The 21,403-nt window shown below is 59.3% G+C and overlaps 1 protein-coding gene across 5 annotated transcripts in view; it reads left to right on the top strand.

Moving 5' to 3' along the window:
* Positions 1-19,773: 19,773 nt before the first annotated feature.
* The window catches only part of TSNARE1 (t-SNARE domain containing 1), a 113,067-nt gene continuing 111,437 nt past the window's right edge, over positions 19,774-21,403 (top strand). For 2 of the 5 annotated variants that reach the window (XM_081266747.1, XM_081266746.1), the window contains exon 1: positions 19,775-20,181. In XM_081266747.1, the coding sequence (XP_081122873.1) occupies positions 19,866-20,181 (316 nt within the window). In that variant the 5' untranslated portion in view covers positions 19,775-19,865. Of the gene's footprint in view, positions 20,182-20,318; positions 20,443-21,403 lie in introns of those variants that run through there. The other 3 variants (XM_081266748.1, XM_081266750.1, XM_081266749.1) reach the window with 3 other exon arrangements.

The following is a 21,403-nucleotide window of genomic DNA, read 5'->3' as shown; positions in this document are numbered from 1 at the left end:
CTGTGCCTTACCTCGTGGCCCTGGGGTCTGTGCCTTACCCTCGTGGCCCTGGGGTCTGTGCCTTACCTCGTGGCCCTGGGGTCTGTGCCTTACCCTCGTGGCCCTGGGGTCTGTGCCTTACCCTCGTGGCCCTGGGGTCTGTGCCTTACCCTCGTGGCCCTGGGGTCTGTGCCTTACCCTCGTGGCCCTGGGGTCTGTGCCTTACCTCGTGGCCCTGGGGTCGGTGCCTTACCTCGTGGCCCTGGGGTCTGTGCCTTACCCTCGTGGCCCTGGGGTCTGTGCCTTACCTCGTGCTGTTCGTCTCAGCAGTGGGCTGCTGGGAGCTCAGAGCCTGGGGTGGAGGCGAGGAGGCCTGGGTCACTGACAGAGCTGGCACCAGGAGCAGCTTCCAAGTGTGTGCAGCCCCGTGTGCGTGTACACGCATGGGCACGAGTGAGAGCAAGCATGCAGGAACATGCGTGTGGGCACAACGTGTGGGTCTGTCCCTTCTGAGGGTGTGTGTGACTATCTGCTTCAGCAGGCCACAACCCTGGAGCAGCTGAGGGTAGGGACCTACTCCCAGTCTCCTGGCCCCTCCTGCTTGGCACCCCAGCCCAGGGCAGAGACGGGGGCCAGCCTCGGGTTAGAACAGGCCTCAGGTGAGCCTAGCGAGGGAGATGTGGGGACCAAGGCAGACTCCATTGTGGCAACTTTGGGAACTGGTCCCTCCCACTCGGACTGGAGGCTAGGGGTTCCCAAGGCGCTGGGGTCCTTCCCAGCCACCCCATGAGGGGGCTGCTGCCTAGGGACAGATGCTGGGCTCCCCCAGGTGGCCATTGCTGTCACCACGGCTGCTGGGGGCTTGCGTGGGGCCACAGTGACATGGGCGCCAGCTTTAGTCCTGTGGCCCCTGTTCCAGCCCTAGCATGGAGCACCTGGACGGGGCATGAGGCCTGAGCCTGGATCCCAACTGTGTTCCCTCTAAGAAGGATGCACCCCCCAACCCAAGAGGCCACATCCTCCAACTGGAAAGCAGCTCTGTCCTCTCCTCCCAGCCTGTGCCCACCCAAGCTGAGGTCCTCTTGAGGACCTGTGACCTCATCCCTCCCAGGCTTCAGAGCTTCTGTGGCTCCTGGTCCTTCCCGTGAAGCCCAGCTCCTCCACCGGGGTCCTGCCTCCCCAGCTAGCTCTTCCTCCTCCTCTTCCTCCTCCTCCTTGTTCTGCTCTGTGCTTGCTCTGGCACATCCTGTCCTGCCAGTTACCTGGGCCCAGTCGCGGGGGAGGAGGCCCCCATGTCCCTGGGTGAGGGTGACCCCGCCTCAGGGTCTCCACACAACTCTACCTAGTGCCACATTGTGTGGGGGGTCCTGGGGCAGGGTAAGGACTGTAAGGCAGGGTGGGATCCCCACTAGACTGCGGGGTGGCACGGCATCCTCTGTGCCCGGAAGCCAGAGTTCCCACTAGCACAGCCAGCACAGGCCTTGGAGGGAGAGTTGGTGGAGAGAGGGAGGGAGGAGAGGGGAGGAGAGTGGAGACCAGGGAGGGAGGCCCGGGCCTCTGAAAGGACCATGGATTCTTTACAAAGCAGAGGTGCGGCCTGGGCACGGAGCAGTCAAGTTCTCAAGCAAGTGCCCCTGTTCCACAGCCTTTTACTTCCCTCTCTGGCTTCCTCCACCCCGTCCCTCAGCCAAGCTGAGCCACAGGCAGGGCAGCCCACCCAGAGGACCCAGCTGGGCTCTCCCGGAGGACCACAGGGAATTTGCATGTTCATCTGCATACTGTACACATTCCAGTCAAAGGCAGAATCAATCTTCCAGCTTCTGGGGTTGGTTCCTGGAACCGCAGCCCTCCCAAGACCCGGCAAATATGTGGTTGTGGGAGGGGCCTGCGGAGGGGGCACTACTGGGAATGGACCTCACGTGGTGATGATAATGAATAACATTTGCTCGGCACTAAAATTTACATACCTCTTTCAAATACTTCAAATCACTTCATTCTCAAAACCACGCTGGAAAGCAGAGAGGCCTGAGAGGATAATCGGCTCTTAAAGGTGGGGAAACCGAGACTCAGAGAGAGCAAGACAGGGCACAAGGTCACATGGCAAGCAAGTAACTGACAAATCCTCTCCTGTTCTTCTAGACCAACGTGTCTGGTGAGCTGTGCCATCCAGCCACCTGCCCTCACCTGATGGGTAAGATAGCGCCACTGATCGCGGTGATGACTGTGATGGTAGTGATAGTAATATTAGTGATGCTCGTGGTGGGGATGGTGGTTATGTTTAAGGTGGTGGTTATGGCGATAGTGATGGTGGTGGTGATAGTGATGGTGGTTATGGTGGTGATAGTGATGGTGGTAGTGGTAGTGATGGTAGTTATGGTTGATGGTGGTTATAGTTGGTGGTGGTGCTGGTAATGATGACGGAGATGGTGATAGTGGTGGTACATTCGTGGATGGTGATGACAATGGTGACTTTGACAATGTTGAAGAGAATGGTCCTGCCTGGCTTGGATGACTCAGGAAGCCCAGGATGGGAGTTGGTGTGGTGCTTTCCCGGATGTTTCCAGAGCCTGGGTCATCCTTCCTGTTGCCAGCCCACCATCTTCTCCAGTCTGGCACTCTATGAGGGTGGGGTGATTGCTATGCTCTCCGCAATCTTCCATCTAGAGAGCCCCTTCTGGCTGTGCTGACATCTCTCCCAGAGGAATGGGGCATGGACCATGTGGTCCTTCCTTCTGCATCTATCCCAGTGCCAGCTCAGTGCTGGGCTCAGGCTCTGCTGACTTGGCCCCTGTTTGAGGAGCAGCAGATGGAGGAGTCCAGGTATGGAGGTGGGAGGCACCTGGGCAGCAGTCCTTACACCCAGGCTCCCTTACTCTGTAGCCCTCCCCTAGCCTTCTGCAGTGCCGTGGCCCAGGGCCTACTACATCCTCCCTGTCCTCTCTGTGCTCACCTAGAGCTGGACTCAGGGCCTCTGTCTGTCCCTCATTTGCTCTGGCTGCATTCCCACAAGCTCAGCCCAGGTGTGGGTGCACACGTATGTGCACACATGTGTACAAGCACACACACCTGCAGCCAGCAGATTCACATGTACACACTGGCCCAACAGGGTGTGAGGGTGGCCCTGAATCACATGGCCAGGCAAGGTGGAGGGTTCTGGAAGTCTTTTCTGTTGGTCCCGGGTCCTGGTCACTGGGCTGAACCCCACATAGCCTCAAATGCCACTGCATCTCTGAGGGCATCTGTGGGCGTTGCCCAGTCACAACCGTATGCTCCAGGAGGAAGCCATGGTTGTAGGAGGGTTCTTCAGAGAATCAGCTACCTGAGTTCTCTCTGGGAGCCGGGGGAGGGTCAGTGCCATGTCCGTTAAGGGGGCTTTGATGCTATGGCCTTGCCCCAGCTGCCCAAGCCACTTGCAGTGGTTCCAAGAAAATGTCCACTCAAACTGGACATTTTCTTGGAACCAGGATGCCCCTGAGCCCTCCCCTTCAGGGCGCTGTTGCCCCCAGGCGCTGTTGCCCGCCAGGCTCTCCATGGCAACATCCCCCGCCCCTGTGGTGCAGTCCCTAGGTGCCAGTTTCTGTGTCATGTTAGAATGATGTGGAGGAGGAGGTGGGCCACCCAACAGGCTGCCAGGCCGCTCTGCAGCTTGCAGGGGGCTCAGAGGGGCCGTGCTGGCTCAGATCTCCCTGAGTTCACGGGAAGCCTCTCCTGGCCTCAGGACCAGCCTCCCTCCTGCAGCCCCTTCCCTGCTCCTCCCTCACCCAGCCTCCCTTCAAGTAGCGCACAGAGGGTCCCAGCGTCCCGAGACCAGCCACGGCACGGCGCTCGGGCTGCTCCATTGGCTTTCTGCACGTGCCGCGGGTTGGTGGGCTGCACCGCACTCCACTGCAGGATCCTACGCGGTGCTTTGGCCCTAAGTGCCATTCCTGGGCCTCTGAATCCCCAGTTGTTCCATAGAGTCAAGGAGTTGTCCTGTGTCAAACTGAGGACAGGGCCTGCTGTGTGTCTCCCACGGCTGCTGCTCCGCGCCCGCTCCCGCGCCCTGGACGCATTTGGTTGAGATGGTGGACTGGGTCCAGCCAGGGACACAGCACTGGGGTCCTTGCTTTCCTGTCCCCTTGAGTATCCTGGTCCTCAAGCAGATCAGGTAACAGGCAGATGGAGCTCCTCACTCTTTGACTCCCTAGCCCATGTGTGGCACTCAGGCCAGGGTCCCAGGCCAAGTCCCAGGACAGCAACACAGTGGGGGGTCTGTCTGCCAGCGGGGAAGACGTGGTCTCTGGGGACCCCAGTGGTGTGAAGGACACTAGAGGAGCAGACTGGAGTCCACCCTGAGGCAAAGCCAAGGGGGGTCAGGGGCATGTTGGAAATGTGCCCCGTGTAGACAACAGGACAGGCCTGCCATGTCCTGCCGGCCGTGGTCCACTCACCTCTAGGCTGTGAGCCCAGGCATCCGAGCCAGACCCAGGAGACAGGAAGGTGCGCGAGAGAGGACACATGGGTCCCAGGTTGGGAGCCATGTGCAGGTTTCTGTGGCTTCCTGGCTCTGGCACATCATCCTGACCCTCTTCTCCCTGCTCAGGTCTGCTGGTGGACAGGTGGGAGGCCAGTGAGCCTGGCGGCCTGTGCTCTGGCTCAGAGGAGGGGCTTACTGGTAAGTGGTGGAACATTGCCCGCCAGGTTAAATTAGGCGCCTTGAAATTAAAAATACATATTTATTTTAACTGGCCTGTGTGTTCAGAGAGAGATGAAAGGGAGGGGGATGAAATATTACAAATTAGATCATTAAGGAAGCAGAGAGAGCACACACAGGGAGCAGGAGGGGAATCGCGAAGTCCCCACACAGCGCCGTGCAGAGGGCGGAACGGGTTAGAAGCCAAGAGGAGAAACCCACCAAGGCAGGCAGCGGGCAGCCCACCGGCCAGCCTGAGCCCAGGCCGCCGCCCAGGCCTGTGCCATGGCCGCAGGCGGACAGCTGGCGCCCTTTCGGGACTGTGGTGGGATCTCACGACCATGCCATCGGCCGCAGGAGAGCGTCGTGGGAGGCATGGTCAGCACCCACAGTCACAGTTCTGGTGTTCGATGGTGACAAAGTTGTCCCTGCTGGTGATGGGCTGACGCAGGAGGTGCTGGAACTGAGGTCGGGGCTCAGGACAGTGCAGGCGCTGTGCCCAGCGTGGGGACAGTGTGGTGGTGCAGCTGTGCTGCAGGTGTAGCCGTGGGGCTGGGGGACACCATGCATCTGTGAGAAGAGTCCCCAGCTGGCCCTGCAGTCAGGATGCTCCCACTCTGGAGACAAGCCAAGGACCTGTGGGAGGAGGAAGTCATGGCCACCACCTGGGCAGGGCTGACCCCGGAGGACCACACAGCAACAACGCTGGGGGGACCCTGCCCTGGGCCAGGGCCACCATGAGCCAGGTGTGGAGGACAGGGTCTGGGACTTGTCACCCAGGGTCTCTGCAAGGACAGTGTGCCAAGGGTCTTGCGTGTGAGGAGGTGCCGATCTCAGCACACACCCACGCACCCCCAGTATCACACCCACCCTGTGTGCTCCATGCACAGCCTGGAGTGGGGCAGGCAGGCGATGTGGGTCAGCAGCAGGGCTGCGGCTTGTGTGACTCGTCCCCCTGGGCTGACCTCCTTAGGGCCCGTGGCTGCCTGTGACCTACAGGCCCCAGATTTAGATGGCGTGAAGAACAGCAGCTCCCCAAACCCTGAGAAGGTGGGGAAGGTTATTGTCCCCAAAGGAAGAGAACAAGACAGAAGGCACGCCCTGCCCCCACCCCATCCCTGGCCACAGAGGAATGGAAGCCCCAGACAGAGGCCAGGAGCGTGTCTCAGCCCTGCTGATTGGAGGGTGCCCCCCTCGTCCTCAGCCTGCAGCGTGCCGCTCACTCCTGCTCCGGTGACCTCATATGGCCAAGAGGAACACCTGCTTTCCTCAGAGATGGGTGCACAGCTCGCTGAGACCCACACTCGCACTAAGGTTCTGCTGGGCCAGGAAGGGGCCATCTGCCCGCTCCCAGGCTGGATGGGACACCACACGGAGTGCCTCTGCTGCCTTGGCCATGAGAACCGAGGCCACTGAAGGGACCCAGGGCTGTCTGAAGCCCAGCCTGCCCATGGCATGCGAACTCAGGCAAACCACCCTGAAATCTGAGGTCAGAGGTTGAGGGTGGGAGCAGTAACTCCCAGAAATAGGGGGACCAGCGGGGACACTGCTCTGAGCCGGGAAGGACCTGTCCCGATGGAAGGGCCATCGATGCTGTTGCTGGCTTTACCAAGGGAGGTGGCTTGCCTGTTGACGGGTGACAGAGGCTGTGGCACTGTGGTTGTCCCAGGTCCAGGAACGCGTCATGGCACAGGAGCCTGAAGCTGTTGCCCTGAGCTCTGCCCCAGCCGTAGCTCCCTCCCCTGCACTGTGGGCTGGTCTCCCTACGTCCAGTGGGGCCCAGCTCACCCCACGCCCACTCCCAGGGCTTCAGGGTCTGTTGAATCGCAGGGAAAGAAGGGCATTTTGGCATGTGCAGCCCACGGTGTCATGTGTGCACCATGTGACGTGTGGGCTGACTTGCAGGTGTACCTGCACATGCAGTGCCCATGCAACCTGTTGTGTATGTGCCTGTGCCACACATGCGCGTGCTTATGTGTGTAAGTGCACATGAGCACACACGCATGTGCACCATGCACCCCGTGGCTGTGTGTGGGTATGAACGTGTAGGCGTGTGCACACAGGTGCACAGAGCTATATCACGCACATGTGTGTTTGTGGACCCCTTCATGTGTGCCTGGCACATGCATGTAGCCAGGGAAGGAGCAGTGGGAGATCTCGCTATCCTGGAGGCACGGGGGGAGGTGCGGCGAGTGACAGCGAGATCACACAAGGGCCAGGTGTGCTTCCCACAGCGGCAGGAAGAGGTGAGGAGCTGCCTGTGGACGGTAAGATGGCCCAAATGGAGACTGTGAACTGGGCCTGCCAGGTGTTCATTTCCATGACAGTCTCTAGCCCCTGGCCTGGAGTGATCCTCCTCCCCTCGGCAGCCTTCCCAGGCCCCGCCCCTCCCACGCAGGAGCAGGGTGGCTGAGCCAGGCCCACAGCACACAGCTTCCACCGCCTCCCCTGGCCTCTGGCAGAAATCCCTGCCCAGGCCAGCTTACCCACCAAGGGAGGGCCTGACTCAGGTAGATGGAAACGGGCTGTTTGGGCTCCAGGCATCACCAGGGCCAGGCCTGCCTCTTGGCGGTCCTCTGTGCCTTGCCTTAGCTTGATGGGTCCATGATGGCTTACTTCAAGGAGCCGAAGACTTTAGTGTCCTTGGCTTCCCCGTGTCTTACACCTTGTGGCCCAAGATGGCTGCTGGCGCTCCAGCTGGCACGTTCATCTTCAGACGATCACCAGGAAGAGGAAAGGCCCATGCTGCTTTTTAAGGGCACTTCTAGAAGTGTACATACAGCTTCCATGAATTCCACTGGTCAGAAATTAACCACCGGCTGCAAGGCGGCTGGGAAGTGAATTCCTTATTGGGCAGCTTCTCACCAGCTCACGTCCCAGGTGCTGCTCCTGAGTAGGAAGGGGTCCTGGGGGTGGCAAGTTGGGCTGCAGGCAGCACCTCCCAGATTATCACAGCACGGCCTGCCCCAGTGAGAAGGGCTCAGTGGGCTGGTCTCTGTGCCCTATGCCAGGCCAGCTGCTGGGGTAGTGGACTCTGGCATGACCCACTCACTGTCCTACCCTGGTCAACCCACAGTCTGGTGGGGAAGACAAGCTCGGACCCAGGGGAGGCGAGGGACTCAAATGTGAGGAAGCAGGGTTCACTTGGGGTGCTTTAGCGGCCAGGCAAGGTGGAGCAAGATTGGGGTGGCCCCAAGCTTGGCACAGACTTTCTGCAGACCCCCAAAGACTGCCCTTCAACAGCAACCCCAGGTAGGTGGTCCAGAGGAGGAAGGGGTCTGGCAGGAGGGGGCAGAGAATAAAGTGTGCCGGCCCCACAGGTCCAGATGCTGGTGCCTGCCAAGCGCCCACCAGGCCAGCAGGAAAGTGCAGGACCCTGGCCCCCCAGCCTCGGCCCCCGCCTCCCTGGTGAGTCCCAGCCTGGTGGGCCACCAGTGCGACCTGTCTCCTGCTCTCGTGGCCCTGTCCCAGCCCCCACAGAGCTATGGGGCCACTTGCACTCACTGGCCACATGTCAATTAGTTAATTAACATGTTCTCTGCTGCAGCCCAGGAGACGTTCAGGGCAGCCCAGCTTCGCTGCTACACAGGAGCCATCAGCCCCTAGCTTCCAGATAACCAGAAGAGCTGGGACCAGAGAAGCTCCTGCCCCTGACACCCACTCCCATTTGGCATCCCTGGCCACCCCCACCCTCTGCAGACTCTCTCTAGGGGACAGATGTTAGAGGCTGAACCAAGGGCAGAGGAGAGATGGCTGTGCACTGGTCAGGGTCACCATGGGCTTCAAATAGCCCTGGGGTGGATCTCAGCCCTGCTGCCCAGCCCTGTCCACTGTAGGCCCTAAGTCCTCATCCATGGTAAGACATGACAAACAGCTCCACTTCAGAGGATATGCAGATAAATGAGGCCCCAGGCAGAGGCTGGTGGACAGTAGGTGCTCACTAAATCCCAGTGTCTACCTCTCACTTCCTTTGGAGAGCTCCCCGGGTTAATGGGGTATGGGGAACCAGAACACCTTGAGGAAGAGTGTGGAGGGGAGGAGACCAGGAGGAACCGGGGGAGGGGGCTCCCCCAGGAAGGCTCCTGAAGGCCCACCACCCCCAGGTTCCAGGCCTTCCCTGGGTCCAAGGTCCCCAGATCAGTGCAGCACTGATTCCCTTATTGGCTCCTATAAGTCCGCCTGTGGTTTTATGTGTAACTGTCAGCACAGTCAGGGTACAGAAGACTGTCACCACAAAAAGCCACCCCTTGTTATCCAGCCCAGCAGCACCTTCCTGCCCCTCTCCCGAACACACTGTGTCCTGCTGTAGAGAGGCAGAGGCCCCCTCCCGAGGCTGGCTGCTTCTATGCAGCAGAGCCCACTGTCCACCACTCTGTGCAGGTGGTCAGCTCTGTGCCTGCCTCTGAGTCCTGCTCCCGTGTGGTTGTGGCACGATGTGCTCGGCCACTGGCCAGGGTGTGGATGGTGGGCAGTCTTCAGAACTACCAGGGCCTGTGTGCAGGGGTGTGTGAGCATGCTTCTGTTCCACGTGGGTCACGGCCTGGAGTGGGACGTCTGGGTCCCACAGTCTAAGAACCCGCCCACCGGTTGCGGTGGCCACGCCCATCATCCCAGCATCTCTCTCCTTGCCACCCAGATGTCCTCCCGGGAAGGGTGTTTGTCTGGTCTTTTTGTTGCAATGCTAGCAAGCCTCTGCCACAGAGCTGCACCTCAGCCCTTTCCCTGAACGTCTTACTGCTAAATGATGATTGGAAGGCCAAAGCCACCGAGGGTCTTGATCTAGGTTCCCTGAGAGTGCCTGGGAGTCCTCCTCCCTGGAGGGTGCTGCCACTGGGTGTGTGAGTCTGGCCTGTGGTCCTCACCTGTCAGATTGGGCCATCACCCTGTGTCTGTCTGGCCCTGTGGCTTCTGATGACACACAGTCATTTGGCATTGGGATTTTTACCTTTTAAATAATTCAGAATTTTTCTGTGATTTCAAGATCCCGCGTCCCCCACCCTGAACTGGGGGTGAAGGCAGGGGCCCTCTAGCACGGAGCTGTACCTCCAGTCTTTCTTTATTTTCATCTTAAGACAAGGCCCACTAAGTTGCTGAGGCTGGTCTCAAACTAGCAGTCCTCCTGTCTCAGTCTCCCAAGCAGCTGGGAGGACAGGTGTGTGTCACCTTGACCAACACTGCTGTCTCTAGTTTTTGGCAGCTTGATTTCAATGTGTCTGAGAATGAATTTCTTTGGATTAAATTCCTTGGAATTTGCTGGCATTCTTGAATTTCTGTGTGTGTATATTTTACTAAATTTGCGAAGTTTCAACCACAATTTCAATCACACAAAATATTTTTTTCCTCCGTCACACTCTTTTCTTGTCCTTCTGGGACTCTGACTTCTGAAGGTGAGATCTCCGGATGTGGTCCCGCAGGGCCAGCAGCTGTTTTCTTCTCTTACCCTTCTTCCTGTTGCTCATGTTGGGTACTTTCTGTCCACCACTACTCATGTTCAATAGTTTGTTCCTTCTCCTGTCTCCATCCTGCAATTGGTCTTGTACCACAAGTATTTTTATTTTTGTTGTATATTTCTCAGTTGCCACGTTTCCGCTCTTCCCTGACCCTCCCCATCTCCCCTTTCTGAGACTTCCTATGCTTCCATTTATTTCAAGAATGTTTGATGTTACTTGTTGGGGCATTTTTATGACAGCCTCTTCCAAGTCTTTGTTTGGATCCTAACCTTTGTGTTGGGTCAGTTGGCTTCCCTTTACTGTTTTGTTCTGGGAAAACCGCAAATTGTCCTTTCCTGTTCTTCACATGCCAGGTCATTTTGGATTAGATCCTAAAAAGTTTGAGTATTATTTTGTATGGTTCTGGATCTGGTCTAGACCTAGGGAGTTGGAGACCCTCTTGTTTTTAGCACTAATGGACCCAGTCAGGTCGTGGCTGACCATTCTGACCAGTCTTTGGGGTGGTTCTCTGTCAGGCCAAAGCTGTTAAGTGCCTTGCAGATCTTTCCTGTGTGTGAGCACTCTGTGGCCATTCTGGCACTCAAGCAGTGTCTGCCCGCTGGATGATACCCCAAGTGGGTAGTATGTGGTTTAGGGTCCATGCATGCCAGCTTGGGGTTGATCTTGGGCAATCCAAAGCAGCTTTATGGACCACCTCCAGAGCTCCCTCTCTGGTTCTCCCTGACACTTTGTGTTCCCCAGGGCCTGAAGGGGGTCTTCATTAAGACATTCTGCTGAGCACTTCCTAAGACTGTCCCCTTATCTGGGACCAATTGGAGCAAAGAAACTCCAAATGAAAGAGGGGAAGGCTTCAGGGTCAGCCCACTCCCTGAGAGCCCAGGCCTGTCCTTGCAGGAGAAACATCCTCTTCCTTGGTCCTCTGAGGGGCAATGGGCCCTGTTGCCACCGCCACAGCAGCAGACTGCCCAAGGGCTGGGGTGTGACACACCAGAGAAAAGAAAACAGGAAATTGTCCCTTCCTCTCAGTGTTGGGAGCCTCTCTCTGGCTCTTTGGGCCAGGGTTACGGCTGGGGTCCCTTCTGGTTCTCTCCCAGGACCAGTGCCCATGTCCAGGCTGCAGGTGGCCTGAGCCCAGGCCTGAGGACCCCAGAGGTGGAGGCACACACCTCTGGGGCACGCATCACCTTCCAGCCCTTTTCCCAGTCCACACTCTCTATCTGCTGTCCCAGCCCTCAGCACCTGCTCCCTCCCTTCTCCCCACACTTCAAAGCCTTGCTCAGTGGGCAGGGAGGGGTGTGCTGGCCTCGGTGACCTGGACCTGCAGCCCCAGTATTTAACCAAGAGCGCCCCTCCTCTCTGCCTCAACAATCCAGGGGCACCCACCAACTCCAAATGGAAGAAAGCCAAGGGGCAGAGCCCACCCCCTGCCAGCCCGTCTCCAGCAGCAGGAGTGTCCTGCTCTCCGCCCATGGACACCGTCTGAGGGTGGCCCCCATCCCGGCCACCACTCAGGCGGGGCTGGAGATCAGCTCTGCTCTCGGCCTAGCCTGTTCTTGCCTCCTGCCCACTGCAAGCCCAGCGCTGTAGCCAGGTCAGTCTCTGCCAGGCTCCACCCCCAGAAACCTTAGCCAGGGTGGCAGTGAGGGTGGGGTCCAGGCGGGTCCCCTCGGGATGCCATGGCTGGTGTGCTGTGAGGTACCCACCCCACAGATGGAGACTCCGAGGACCACCCAGACCTAGGACATCCTGGTGATGTGGTTAGGAAAGCTCCCTGTGGGGACACCCACTGGCAGGGCCAGGGGCCTTGGGGACATCAAGCTCATCCCTGCTGCCTGCCTGAGCACCGCAGCTCAGGCCCAGGGCCAGCAAGGTGACTTTTGACCCATGTCTCAGAGGTCTCCGTCCTTGTGCCCCTGGAGTCCCATGGCCTCTCCTGCCCCTGCCCCTGCCCCTGCCTGCCCACACCCTCTGCCATCTCACCCACTGACTTCCAGGTCTCCTTGACCCAGTTCAGCATGGCCTGTCCCCCTTCCCCGCCTGATGGCCCTGTTCCCACCTCCTAGGTGTGGCCACACCTCAGCATCGCTGTGCATCTGTGCTGTCCACACCAGCCCTTCCTCAGGTCCCCCACTGCTTGCCTGCAGTGACACTCCAGGCTGAAAGAGGACTGGCCTAGAGAACCCAGGCCCTGGGCTTCCAGCAGCCCAAGGGGGGTCAGCTGGAGAGGTCTGCAGGTCAGTGGCTGGCCATAGCCCCGTTCCTTGCTGAAGCCTCAGTCTCCCCATCGTAAGAGGAGGTGCCATGCTGTGTCATGAAGGCCTGTTCCGGAACACTCCACGCAGTGTCCCAGCGCCCACTGCAGCTCCACAGCACAGCTGCACAGGGCACACGAGGCCCAAGGCAGAGAGAGGAGTTGGCCAGCAGCATGGTGTGGGCCTGGGAAGAGGAGGGGCCAGAGGCCTGGCCACAGGCAAGGGAAGCAGGCTGTCACACCCCGAGCTCTCTGTCCCTGGCAGCCAAGGTCCCACGATGAGGCCCCTCTGAGGGTGTGGTGACTGCCCGCTGGCCCAACAGCCTCGGGGTGGAGCAGGTCCTGGGGCCAGGTCCACACAGGCAGGGCTGCAGGGACAGTGCAGAGGGCAGGGTCAGGCTTGGATGTCATTAGGGGAGCACTGGCGCCCCAGCACAGTAGCTGGTCCCAGGAGCTGATGGCTTGGTGCTCCACGGCAGCCCTTCCCCAGGCTCTTTTTGCCCCACCCATGCCCCGGATGCACCCTGTTCAGCCCCAACGCCCTGCCAGCTCAGGGACCCACTCTGCTGGCAGAAATCAGAGAGCCCAAGCATTGCTTCCTGAAGCTGGGGGCGAGATGTGAGGCGCTGAGGCCACCCCAGGACACATGGCTCATGCCCCGGATTCCTTAGGGTTGATGGGGCCCTGCACAGTCTTGGGCCCCACATGTACCTCGAAACCCTTAGCTTCCCAAGCTGCCCTCTGCACAGAGCTCATCAGAGCCAAGCTGTGAGGAGGTCCATTCAGAGAATAAGACCCAACTCAAACCTGTCCAAGCAGAAGGAGCAAGGGGCCCCGGTAAACCTCCGAAACAACCAGTTTCAAGTCTGGATCTACCCAGGAGCTCATGGGATGTTGCTTGTCCCATCTCACCCACCCCTCAGCTCTCAGTGCCCACCTGGCAGCCAACAAGCTAGTGTCCCCTGTCTTCAAAACTTGAGTCCATGGAGGCAGTAGCCCCACCAGATGAGAAGGTATAAAACGTCTAGGACCCTCACCAGACTACGGAGCGTCAGGAAAGTTCCCCCTAAGTTACACAGAATGGGGTCCCCATGGGAGGGAGCCGTTCTGCTGGGAGAACCTTAGATTCTAAGGTGGACATTTTCCTGATGAATGCTTATTGGGAAAACTGATTGGACAGCTCTCAGGCAAAGGGAGACACAAATGAGGTCCTGTGGCCCCAGAAACCTCCACTGACTGGGTGGAGTCTAGGGAGCTGGGACAACCCTGCAGACCAGAGCCACTGGGGGCTGGGGTTCCAGACACCACCCAGTCCTGGTCAAGGCTGCCCTGGGGTCGGGGAAGCTCCTTTACCAAAGGCCATGTCCAGAGAGGCTGGCACCTCTCTATACGGAGGCAGCTGGGAGCGGGCCATGTGCTAGGGAACAAGCTCCCAAGCTTCACAGTTCTCTGAGCAGGGCCCTGCTTGTCTCTCCACCCGAGGGCCGTGTCCTCTGTGGCATGGACGGGCAGCAGCAGAGCTCAGGGCAAAGTGGAGGACAGGATGTAACCAGGAGGTGAGCAGGCTCCCTGGGGGGCACTGGGCAGAGTCACACAGGTGGGCCCAGCCCCTCGGCAGAGGCAGAGTCCTCCCAACAGCCCGAGGTGTGCAGGAGAGCCACCCCAGGCACACCTGGATGGGACACTTCACCCAGGCAGATCCCCAGGGCAGGACCTGAGGACGGACCCCATCTGGGGTCTCAGGATCATAGGAGCCCTTCCTACCCCTGGTCACTCTGAGCCCTGACCCTGGTCACTCTAAGCCCTGACTCTGGTCACTCTGAGCCCTGACCCTGGTCACACTGAGCCCTGATCCTGGGCACACTCTGAGACCTGATCCTGGTCACTCTGAGCCCTGACCTCACTGCACACACCACTGGCACAGGCCTTGGCCTCAAGGGCCTGGCTCTGAGAAGCAGAGGTCCACAGTGTGGCCACTGGGCTCACACGTGGCAGGGTACGGCCTGGGCCTCCACAGTGGTCCCCACACTGTCCTGGGTCCAGCTCCATCCTGGGCCGGTGCCCTGCCCCGCCCACCTACCCGTGCTCTGCTCCCGCTGGAAGGCCGGGCAGAGTGACTCAGCAGGCTCCTCCTAGCTTTATTTTTGTCTCCATGGAGCCCTATAAATACAGCCACGGTGGCCAGATCCTGTCAATATCCCCACGTCTCCGCCCCTGCTGCTGGCCCGATGCCAGGGGGTGGTGTGGAGCCAGGTCAGGGTGGACCTGAGGCAGAGGCCAGGTGCTCCTGGGAGGCAGAGAGCCTCAGCCTGGACCCACTGGTGACCTGCACCCTTGGTGCCCTTGGCGCCCTTGGTTACAGAGCAAAGCACAAGTCACGCATTTCCGCGTGCTGGAGATGCCACGTCTTCCTGCCTGAGAAGTGAGGGGAGCATCCAGGTGTGTGTGGTCCAGCCCCCACCATGTCCTCTTCGGAAGGGGCGGGCTTTGCTGGTGTCCTGGCTGCTCCCAGTGCAGAGCTGCGTGGATGACATGAATGACGAGCCCAAGGGCTTGGGGTGGAGGGGCGGCGGGGGTGGGGCACTGCAGTTCATCACAGTACTTCCTGCCCTCCATGGCCTGGCCCCAGGACAAGGCAGGGACAGTGCCCAGCCACCTGTGGACCAGAGGCCTCCCACACCTGTCAGGCACAGGAGGATGGCGACCCTGGAGAGGCTGGCAGAGGCCCTGCAGTGGGACCCAGCCCTCGCAGCCCTGGTGCCTGTGCCAAGCCCACATGTGCAGTCTCAGGGGCCGATTCCCCTACCAGGAGCTGAGCCCCGAGAGATGGAGCCACTGGCTCAGGTTGCATGGTGAGGAGGCTGGGCCCTGTACCCAGGCCTCCTCCACCCCCTGAGGACAAGGCTCCAGCACCCCTGAAGCCACAGCTGGCCTGGGGCCAATGCGGTCACTCAGCATAGGCCAGATGCTGTCACGCTGGGTGCTCCTGAGCCTCTGCCCACGAGGCTGGGCAGCCTCCCTCCTGGCCCCTTGTGCCCTCTACCCGCCTGGGAATCAGCAGACACAGGTCTCTGTGCTAGAAGATGGCACCTCGCCAACACCTCCAGGTGGGTCACACCCTCAAGTCCTAGGTGAGGGATGGAGGGGAGGTTGGGGTGCGCTGGTGCGCTTGTAAAGCCGAAAGGGTGGGAGGTCAGGAGCCAGGGAACAAGAAGGAGGCACCAAAAGGAGGTTTGCTAGGGGTGCTCCTGGGTGAGGTGTGCCGTCTGCAAGAGGGTGGGGCGGAGAAGTCGGGTGGGAAAGGCAGGAAGAGTGCTAATAAGGGAAACTGGGGGTGGGGGTCTGGGACATCTAAATTGCAGCTATGGCCCAGCCAGGTTTAGGGACATTGTCTGTTGCGCTTTGGTCAGGACTGATGTAAGGTGACAGGGCGATTGCTTCAGCTGGCGGGAACCCTGATGATTGGGGTGGGTTGTCAGGTCAGCTTCTGATTGGCCAACGAGGGTCTTAGCCAGGTGGAAAGTCCCGCCCACAGCTGCCATGGAAGGGGAGGGGGAGGGGACGGCCTCAAGCCAACACCACTGGGTCTCAGCTCAGAGAAGGCTCTAGGCCCTGCTGTGCAGCCCCACAGGGTGCAGAGGAGCTAAGAGGCCCTGTGACCCTCGGTGGGTGGACGTGGCGAGCCCCTGCTCTGCCCTGCTGGGCTTCCCTGGGGCTGCTCTGGCTCCAGCTTAGGGCATTGTGGCCAGTGGGCCCTGCACCCGTCCCACCTGGTGATAGAGGCATCTTGAAAGAACAGGGCTCCTCAGGACCCTCTCGCAGCTGCCCACTTCACACCTGGGGAGCAGGCCAGGTGCATGCTGGCTGCAAGACCCAGCTGCTCCAGGTCAGGGTGCAGACAGATGATTGAGGGGCAGGCAGGGGACACTGAGTCACGCTCTGCTTCTCCAAGTGGGACTCTCACCAGGGGACCAGGGGCTGTCTGTCCGGACCACCAGCTAGTGGACCCAGATCTGCCACCCTGCAGGTGACACTGACCATTAAGAAATAGAACCACTGCCAAAGCCCCCCTTTGCAGATGGGGAAGGACTAGGAAATGCCAATGGTGCTGAGGACCCGGGGCTGCTGGGTGCGGCTGGGTTGGGACCCCCTGGCCTCCCTTCCCAACACTGAATACCATCTGGGGCTTGGTCCCCTAGTCTGGGGCAGGGACTTGTTTCTCCCATGGCCCTGCTGGGCCAGGCACAGAGCAGATGCTCTACTGGGTGGAGCTGTGCCCGTCTGCCCCAGGGACCTGCTATACTGCCTGCCCCTAATAAACTGGGGCACCTTCTCCTTTGTAATATCTGTGGGCTCTTTTCCTCCCACCCTGGTGAAAATAGAGGGCCGTGCGTGGTCATCTGCATGGCCAATGCCAGGCCAGCTTCCACAAAATGCCCCATGTCTCTCTCACTCTGACTACTCCCTGCAGACTGGCAAGGGAGCAGCCCCCTGCTGCCCAGTCTAGATGACCTAATCATGGCTCCCATCACATCCTAGGGGCCAGAGGTGCTTGTCCATCCAGGCACCAAGGATATCCTGTTCCCTTGCCGGGGGCCCATCAAGCTCAGAAGGCGAAGGCTTTTAGGGATCAGGAAAACTGTCCCTCAGCCTCACCCATTTGTTCCTTGCCAATAATGTGGACCATCTGCAGAAAAAAGCTGTTGGTTGCAAAAGCAGGCTATGAAAGGCCCTGGCTGCAACTGGAAAAGCCAAAGGGGCAGGGCTGCCCAGTCCCTTTGGAGAGCACATCCTGTGGCCATGCGTCCTAGACACTGTATGCGAGGTAATAGGATCTGTTTGCCTGCTGAATTTTGGTCTTTGTTTGGCCCCATCCCTGCCCCTATTCCTCTGCTTTGGAATGGGATGGCTTATTCTGTGCCAGTGTATATTGAGTATATATAACTTGCTTTTTGTCTTTACAGGGGCACACAGCCAAGAGTTTGCCTTGGGTCTCAAAAGAGACTTTGGACTTTGACTTTTGAGCCATGCTGGAACTGACTATGGGACTCTTGGTGATGGACTAAATGGAGACGGACATGAGTTTTGTGGGTAGAATGTTATGGTCTGAATATGAGATGCTCCCCCAAAACTCTGGTTAATGCAGGAATATTAAGAGGTGAAATGATTGGGTTGTGAGAGCTGTAATCTAACCTCCATCCTGGTTTGAATGGACTGACTGTGTGGTAACTGTGGGCAGGTGGGAAGTGGCTGGAGGAGGTAGATCACTGGAGTGTGCTGTGGGAGTGGACATCTTCCCTGCACACTTTTCACCACCCTGTTTCCTCACCCTGCTTTCCTCCTCCACACCCTTCTGTTATGATGTTCTGCCTCAACTTGAGCCCAGAGCAATGACAATGGCTGCCTATGAACTGAGACCTCTGAAATGGTGAGCTCCAAATAAATTTTTCCTCTTCTAAGTTGTTCTTATCAGGTCCGTTGGTCGTAGCAGTGAAACAGCTGACTAAAATAATGGAGGCCAAGGGCTAGCTCAGGGTGGTGCCTTTACCTCTGTCCCTTTTACCTCAACCTTTGTCTCTTGCAGCTCATTGCCCTGGGATAAGACAGGTTGGACCTGGTTCCTCTCTCCTGTGGTTCAGTGTCAGCAGGAGGTTCCAGGCCAGGGGGCAGGTGGCCAGCCAGGAGAGGAGTTACAGTGCACCTTCCTGCATCAGGGTGGCCCAGTGGTCGGAATGACAGAGGAGCTTTGAGGGGAGGGATGAGTGATAGGTGAGTAGCAGTGTGGTCACTGTGGGTTGTGGCCATCACCACCATCACATTTGCTCCTACAGTCTGTAGTGCCTTTGCTCTCCATGAACTCACTGGACCCACCACACAATCCCTGAAGGTCCTGGCTGACCAGCAAGGAGCCTTGTGCCAGTATGCATGTCCAGAACACTTATTGCCCCTAAGGGGTCCAACTCTCACTTAGATGATGGGCTAATGCGTGCATGTAAGGAACATGCAGGAGAGCCAAACTGTGTGCCCTCAACTGCTGCATAAATCCCTCCCCAATGTCCCAGACACAGTGGCTGCACGGGTCTGTGGCTTCAAGGCCATCACAATCTGAGCCCATGGAGGGAAGGCAGTGTGCTGTGGGCTGTCTTGGCTGGGTGTGGGATGATGTCACCAGGGGCTCAGTGCTGATCTCGCATGTCCCTTCCCTGGCCTCCAGCCCTCTGGTGTAACCCATCCCCTGGTTCTGTCCTGTGTGGCCTCAGCTAGGTTGCAGTCCATGTGTGACTGTCAACTCTGGCCTGATAGTAGTGAACAGAGCTGTCTGGATGCAGCTGGAGATTCTAGGCCAACCCCGTCCTCCTCTTCTTACTGGGTACCAGAGTCCAAATGTTAACTGGGCTCAGGGGCCCAGGATGCAGTTATCTCCCAGCTTCCCTGCAGCCAGAAGTACCCAGGGACCTAGTTCTGGCCAAGGGGTGAAAGCAGATATGGAGTGTGCAAAACCCAGGGAGCATCCTTAGAAGGCTGTGGAGAGTATGCCTGCATGCCTCTCCATGGTCTCCTTCTCCCTGTTGACTAGAAAGCAGACATCCTGTCTGGAGCCTCAACAGTCATATCCCACCATGAGTAAGGCCTGTCTGGAGATCGCTGAAGAAAAGTGAAGGCCCCCAGAGTCTTGATGATTGAGGCTGCCTTCTCTGGATTTGAATGCTAAACAAACACTGATCTTGTTTAAGCCACAGTTACTTGGGGTTTTCTGTCATTAGCAACCAAATCCAATTGTATGGTATCCCCAGAGCCTAACATGTTGTCTGACATTGAATAAAGATTAGTGGAATGAATAAATGATGGAGGATAGGCTTCAAAGATGAGATTTGGCAAGAAAGGAACGGGAAACTGTGCCAGGCAGCAAGCCTGAATGGTGCCCCTTGGGTTGTGGAGACCCCGCCTGCTGCCTTTGCCCCAGGGGTGAGGGGCTAGCAGGCTCCAGGTTTCCAGGGAGGCCCACTCTTCCTTCCCCAGTAATGTAATCAGTAAAGACAACACTGACACCCTTCCACTGGCTCTTTCCTTTTACTTTACTGCCCCCCCCCCCTCAGGTGGCATTCAATGCCCTGGCAGGGAGACTACTTGCTAGGTGTCACGCTGGAGCTTGTTTTCTGAGCCTGGCGCTGTGACTACACTGCATCTTGAAATGTGGGGAGGCGGCTTGCCTGGGTCAGAGGCCTGCTGTTCCCATGTGTGCATGGACACACTTACGCTAGCACACACACTGGTGTGCACTCCTCAAGCTCAGTGTTACATCCTCACGCAGACCAGGGAAGTGGAGGGCACAGCCCGTTCATAGGAACTCAGCGGCCTCTGCAGGTTGGCACCCTGCGCTGCCACCAGGTGTGACCTGTGCCTAAGGAGAATGGCCATCATGGAAAGACAGCAGTAGCGAGGACCATGTGTCAGAGAGGGACTGGCTCATCGCTCCGCCCCCTCCCCCCGGCTGTGGGCGTGGGGAGACAGGATGCCGGGCACCAGGGCCACTGTCACATATCCCCTGGCCCAGCTCCTCCAGGGGCCGCGTGCGTCCCTTCCTCCCGTGGGCCACCCAGCGGGCGGAGGGCGCCTTCAGGGAGCCCGGGGCCAGGGCGGAGGAGGGAGGGCGCCCCCGTGGACGCCCCACTCCGCACGCTGCTTTGAGCGAAGGTCCTCGCAAGGGCCCTTCAACTGTCTTGGGCTTCGGTTTCCTCGTCCGAGTGCCCACGAGGGGCCCGCGCAGCCTGCTCAGCGTGACAACCCGACTCCCGGTTCCCGACACCCGCGGGAGCCCTCACTTTCAGGCACGTCCGAGGTCCACCTCCCGGGCAGGCACAGGGTCCGCGCGTCCGCCCGCCCGGGTCTTTTGGCCGCGCCGCCCGCCGTTCGCGCAGCTTCCGGCCACGCGGGGCACGCTGGGGCTTGAAGTCTGCGGGCCTGGGCGGGCGCGCGCCATTGGCTGGCAGAGCCGTCACGTGATGTTTGGGTGCGCGGCCCGCCCAGCCGCCCTCCTGCCTCGAGCCGCCCTCCTGCCTTGAGCCGCCCAGCGCCCTGTGCCCAGGCAGGTGAGGCGGCACGGGGAGGCGGCTCCAGCGGGCCCGGTGGGAGCGGGCTGGGGCGAGGGTCCGGGGTCGCCGGGGAGGGAGTTCGGGGTTCCGGGAGAGGGTCCGGGGAGGGTATCTGGGGGTCTGGGGAGAGAGTCCGCGGACAGAGTCCTGGGAGGGGGACCGGGGCCGCCGGAGAGGCGGTCCCGGGGTCCGAGGATCTGGGGAGAGTCGGGGAGGCGGATCGTGGTCGAAGGGGAGGAGGTCCGGGAGTCCGGGGAGGGAGTCTGGGGACAGAGTCGAGGGTCTTGGGAGAGAGCCTGGCAGGGAAGCCGGGGAGGGAGTCTGAGGGTCTGGGGGGAAAAAAAAACTCAGGGGACGGGGTCCTGGGGTCTGCGGAGTCTGGGGAGAGAGTTCGGGGAGGGGAATGGGGACGCCGGGGACAGTGGCCAGGGTCTCCAGTGCAGCATACGGGGCTTGTGGGCGGTTCCAGAGCAGCTTCGGATGGGTCCTGACCTGGCGTCTTGCTGGTACCCCTGTGGACCGCTCTGGGCCAGGGGCGTCCCCTTGTCCACTTGTTGGCTGCTGTCAGGTGTGGTTCCCGTGGCTCCACGGTGGACCCTGCCTTCCAGCCGCTGCTGGAGACTTTAAGCGCCTGTGCATATCCTCTGCCCCTTCTGGAACTTGTGCAAGGTGCCTTGTGGGTACTGGGGGCCAGGTACATCCCAGGGAGTTCCAGGGGGCTCTGATCTGTGCCGTTTTTGGGGACTTACCCCAGGGACCACCTGTTATTTTCAGATTGGCATCTCCTTCTCCCTTGGCCCTGGGAACTCTTACCATTTTGTTCAGGATGGCAGCCAGTAGCCACATAAAGCTTTTTAAATTGACCTTAAAGTGAAGCCACATTGACTGGTGGCTGCTGGATTGCAGAGTGCTGATAGGGACATCATGGAAAGTTCTGTAGGTTAGGGTGCTGCTCCTC

This window comes from Spermophilus citellus, assembly GCF_964194105.1.
Source record: "Spermophilus citellus genome assembly, chromosome: 14".
NCBI classification, from domain to species: Eukaryota; Metazoa; Chordata; class Mammalia; order Rodentia; family Sciuridae; genus Spermophilus; species Spermophilus citellus.
Note: the sequence above shows the minus strand (reverse complement) of the source record. Positions and strands in the feature narration are given on the sequence as shown.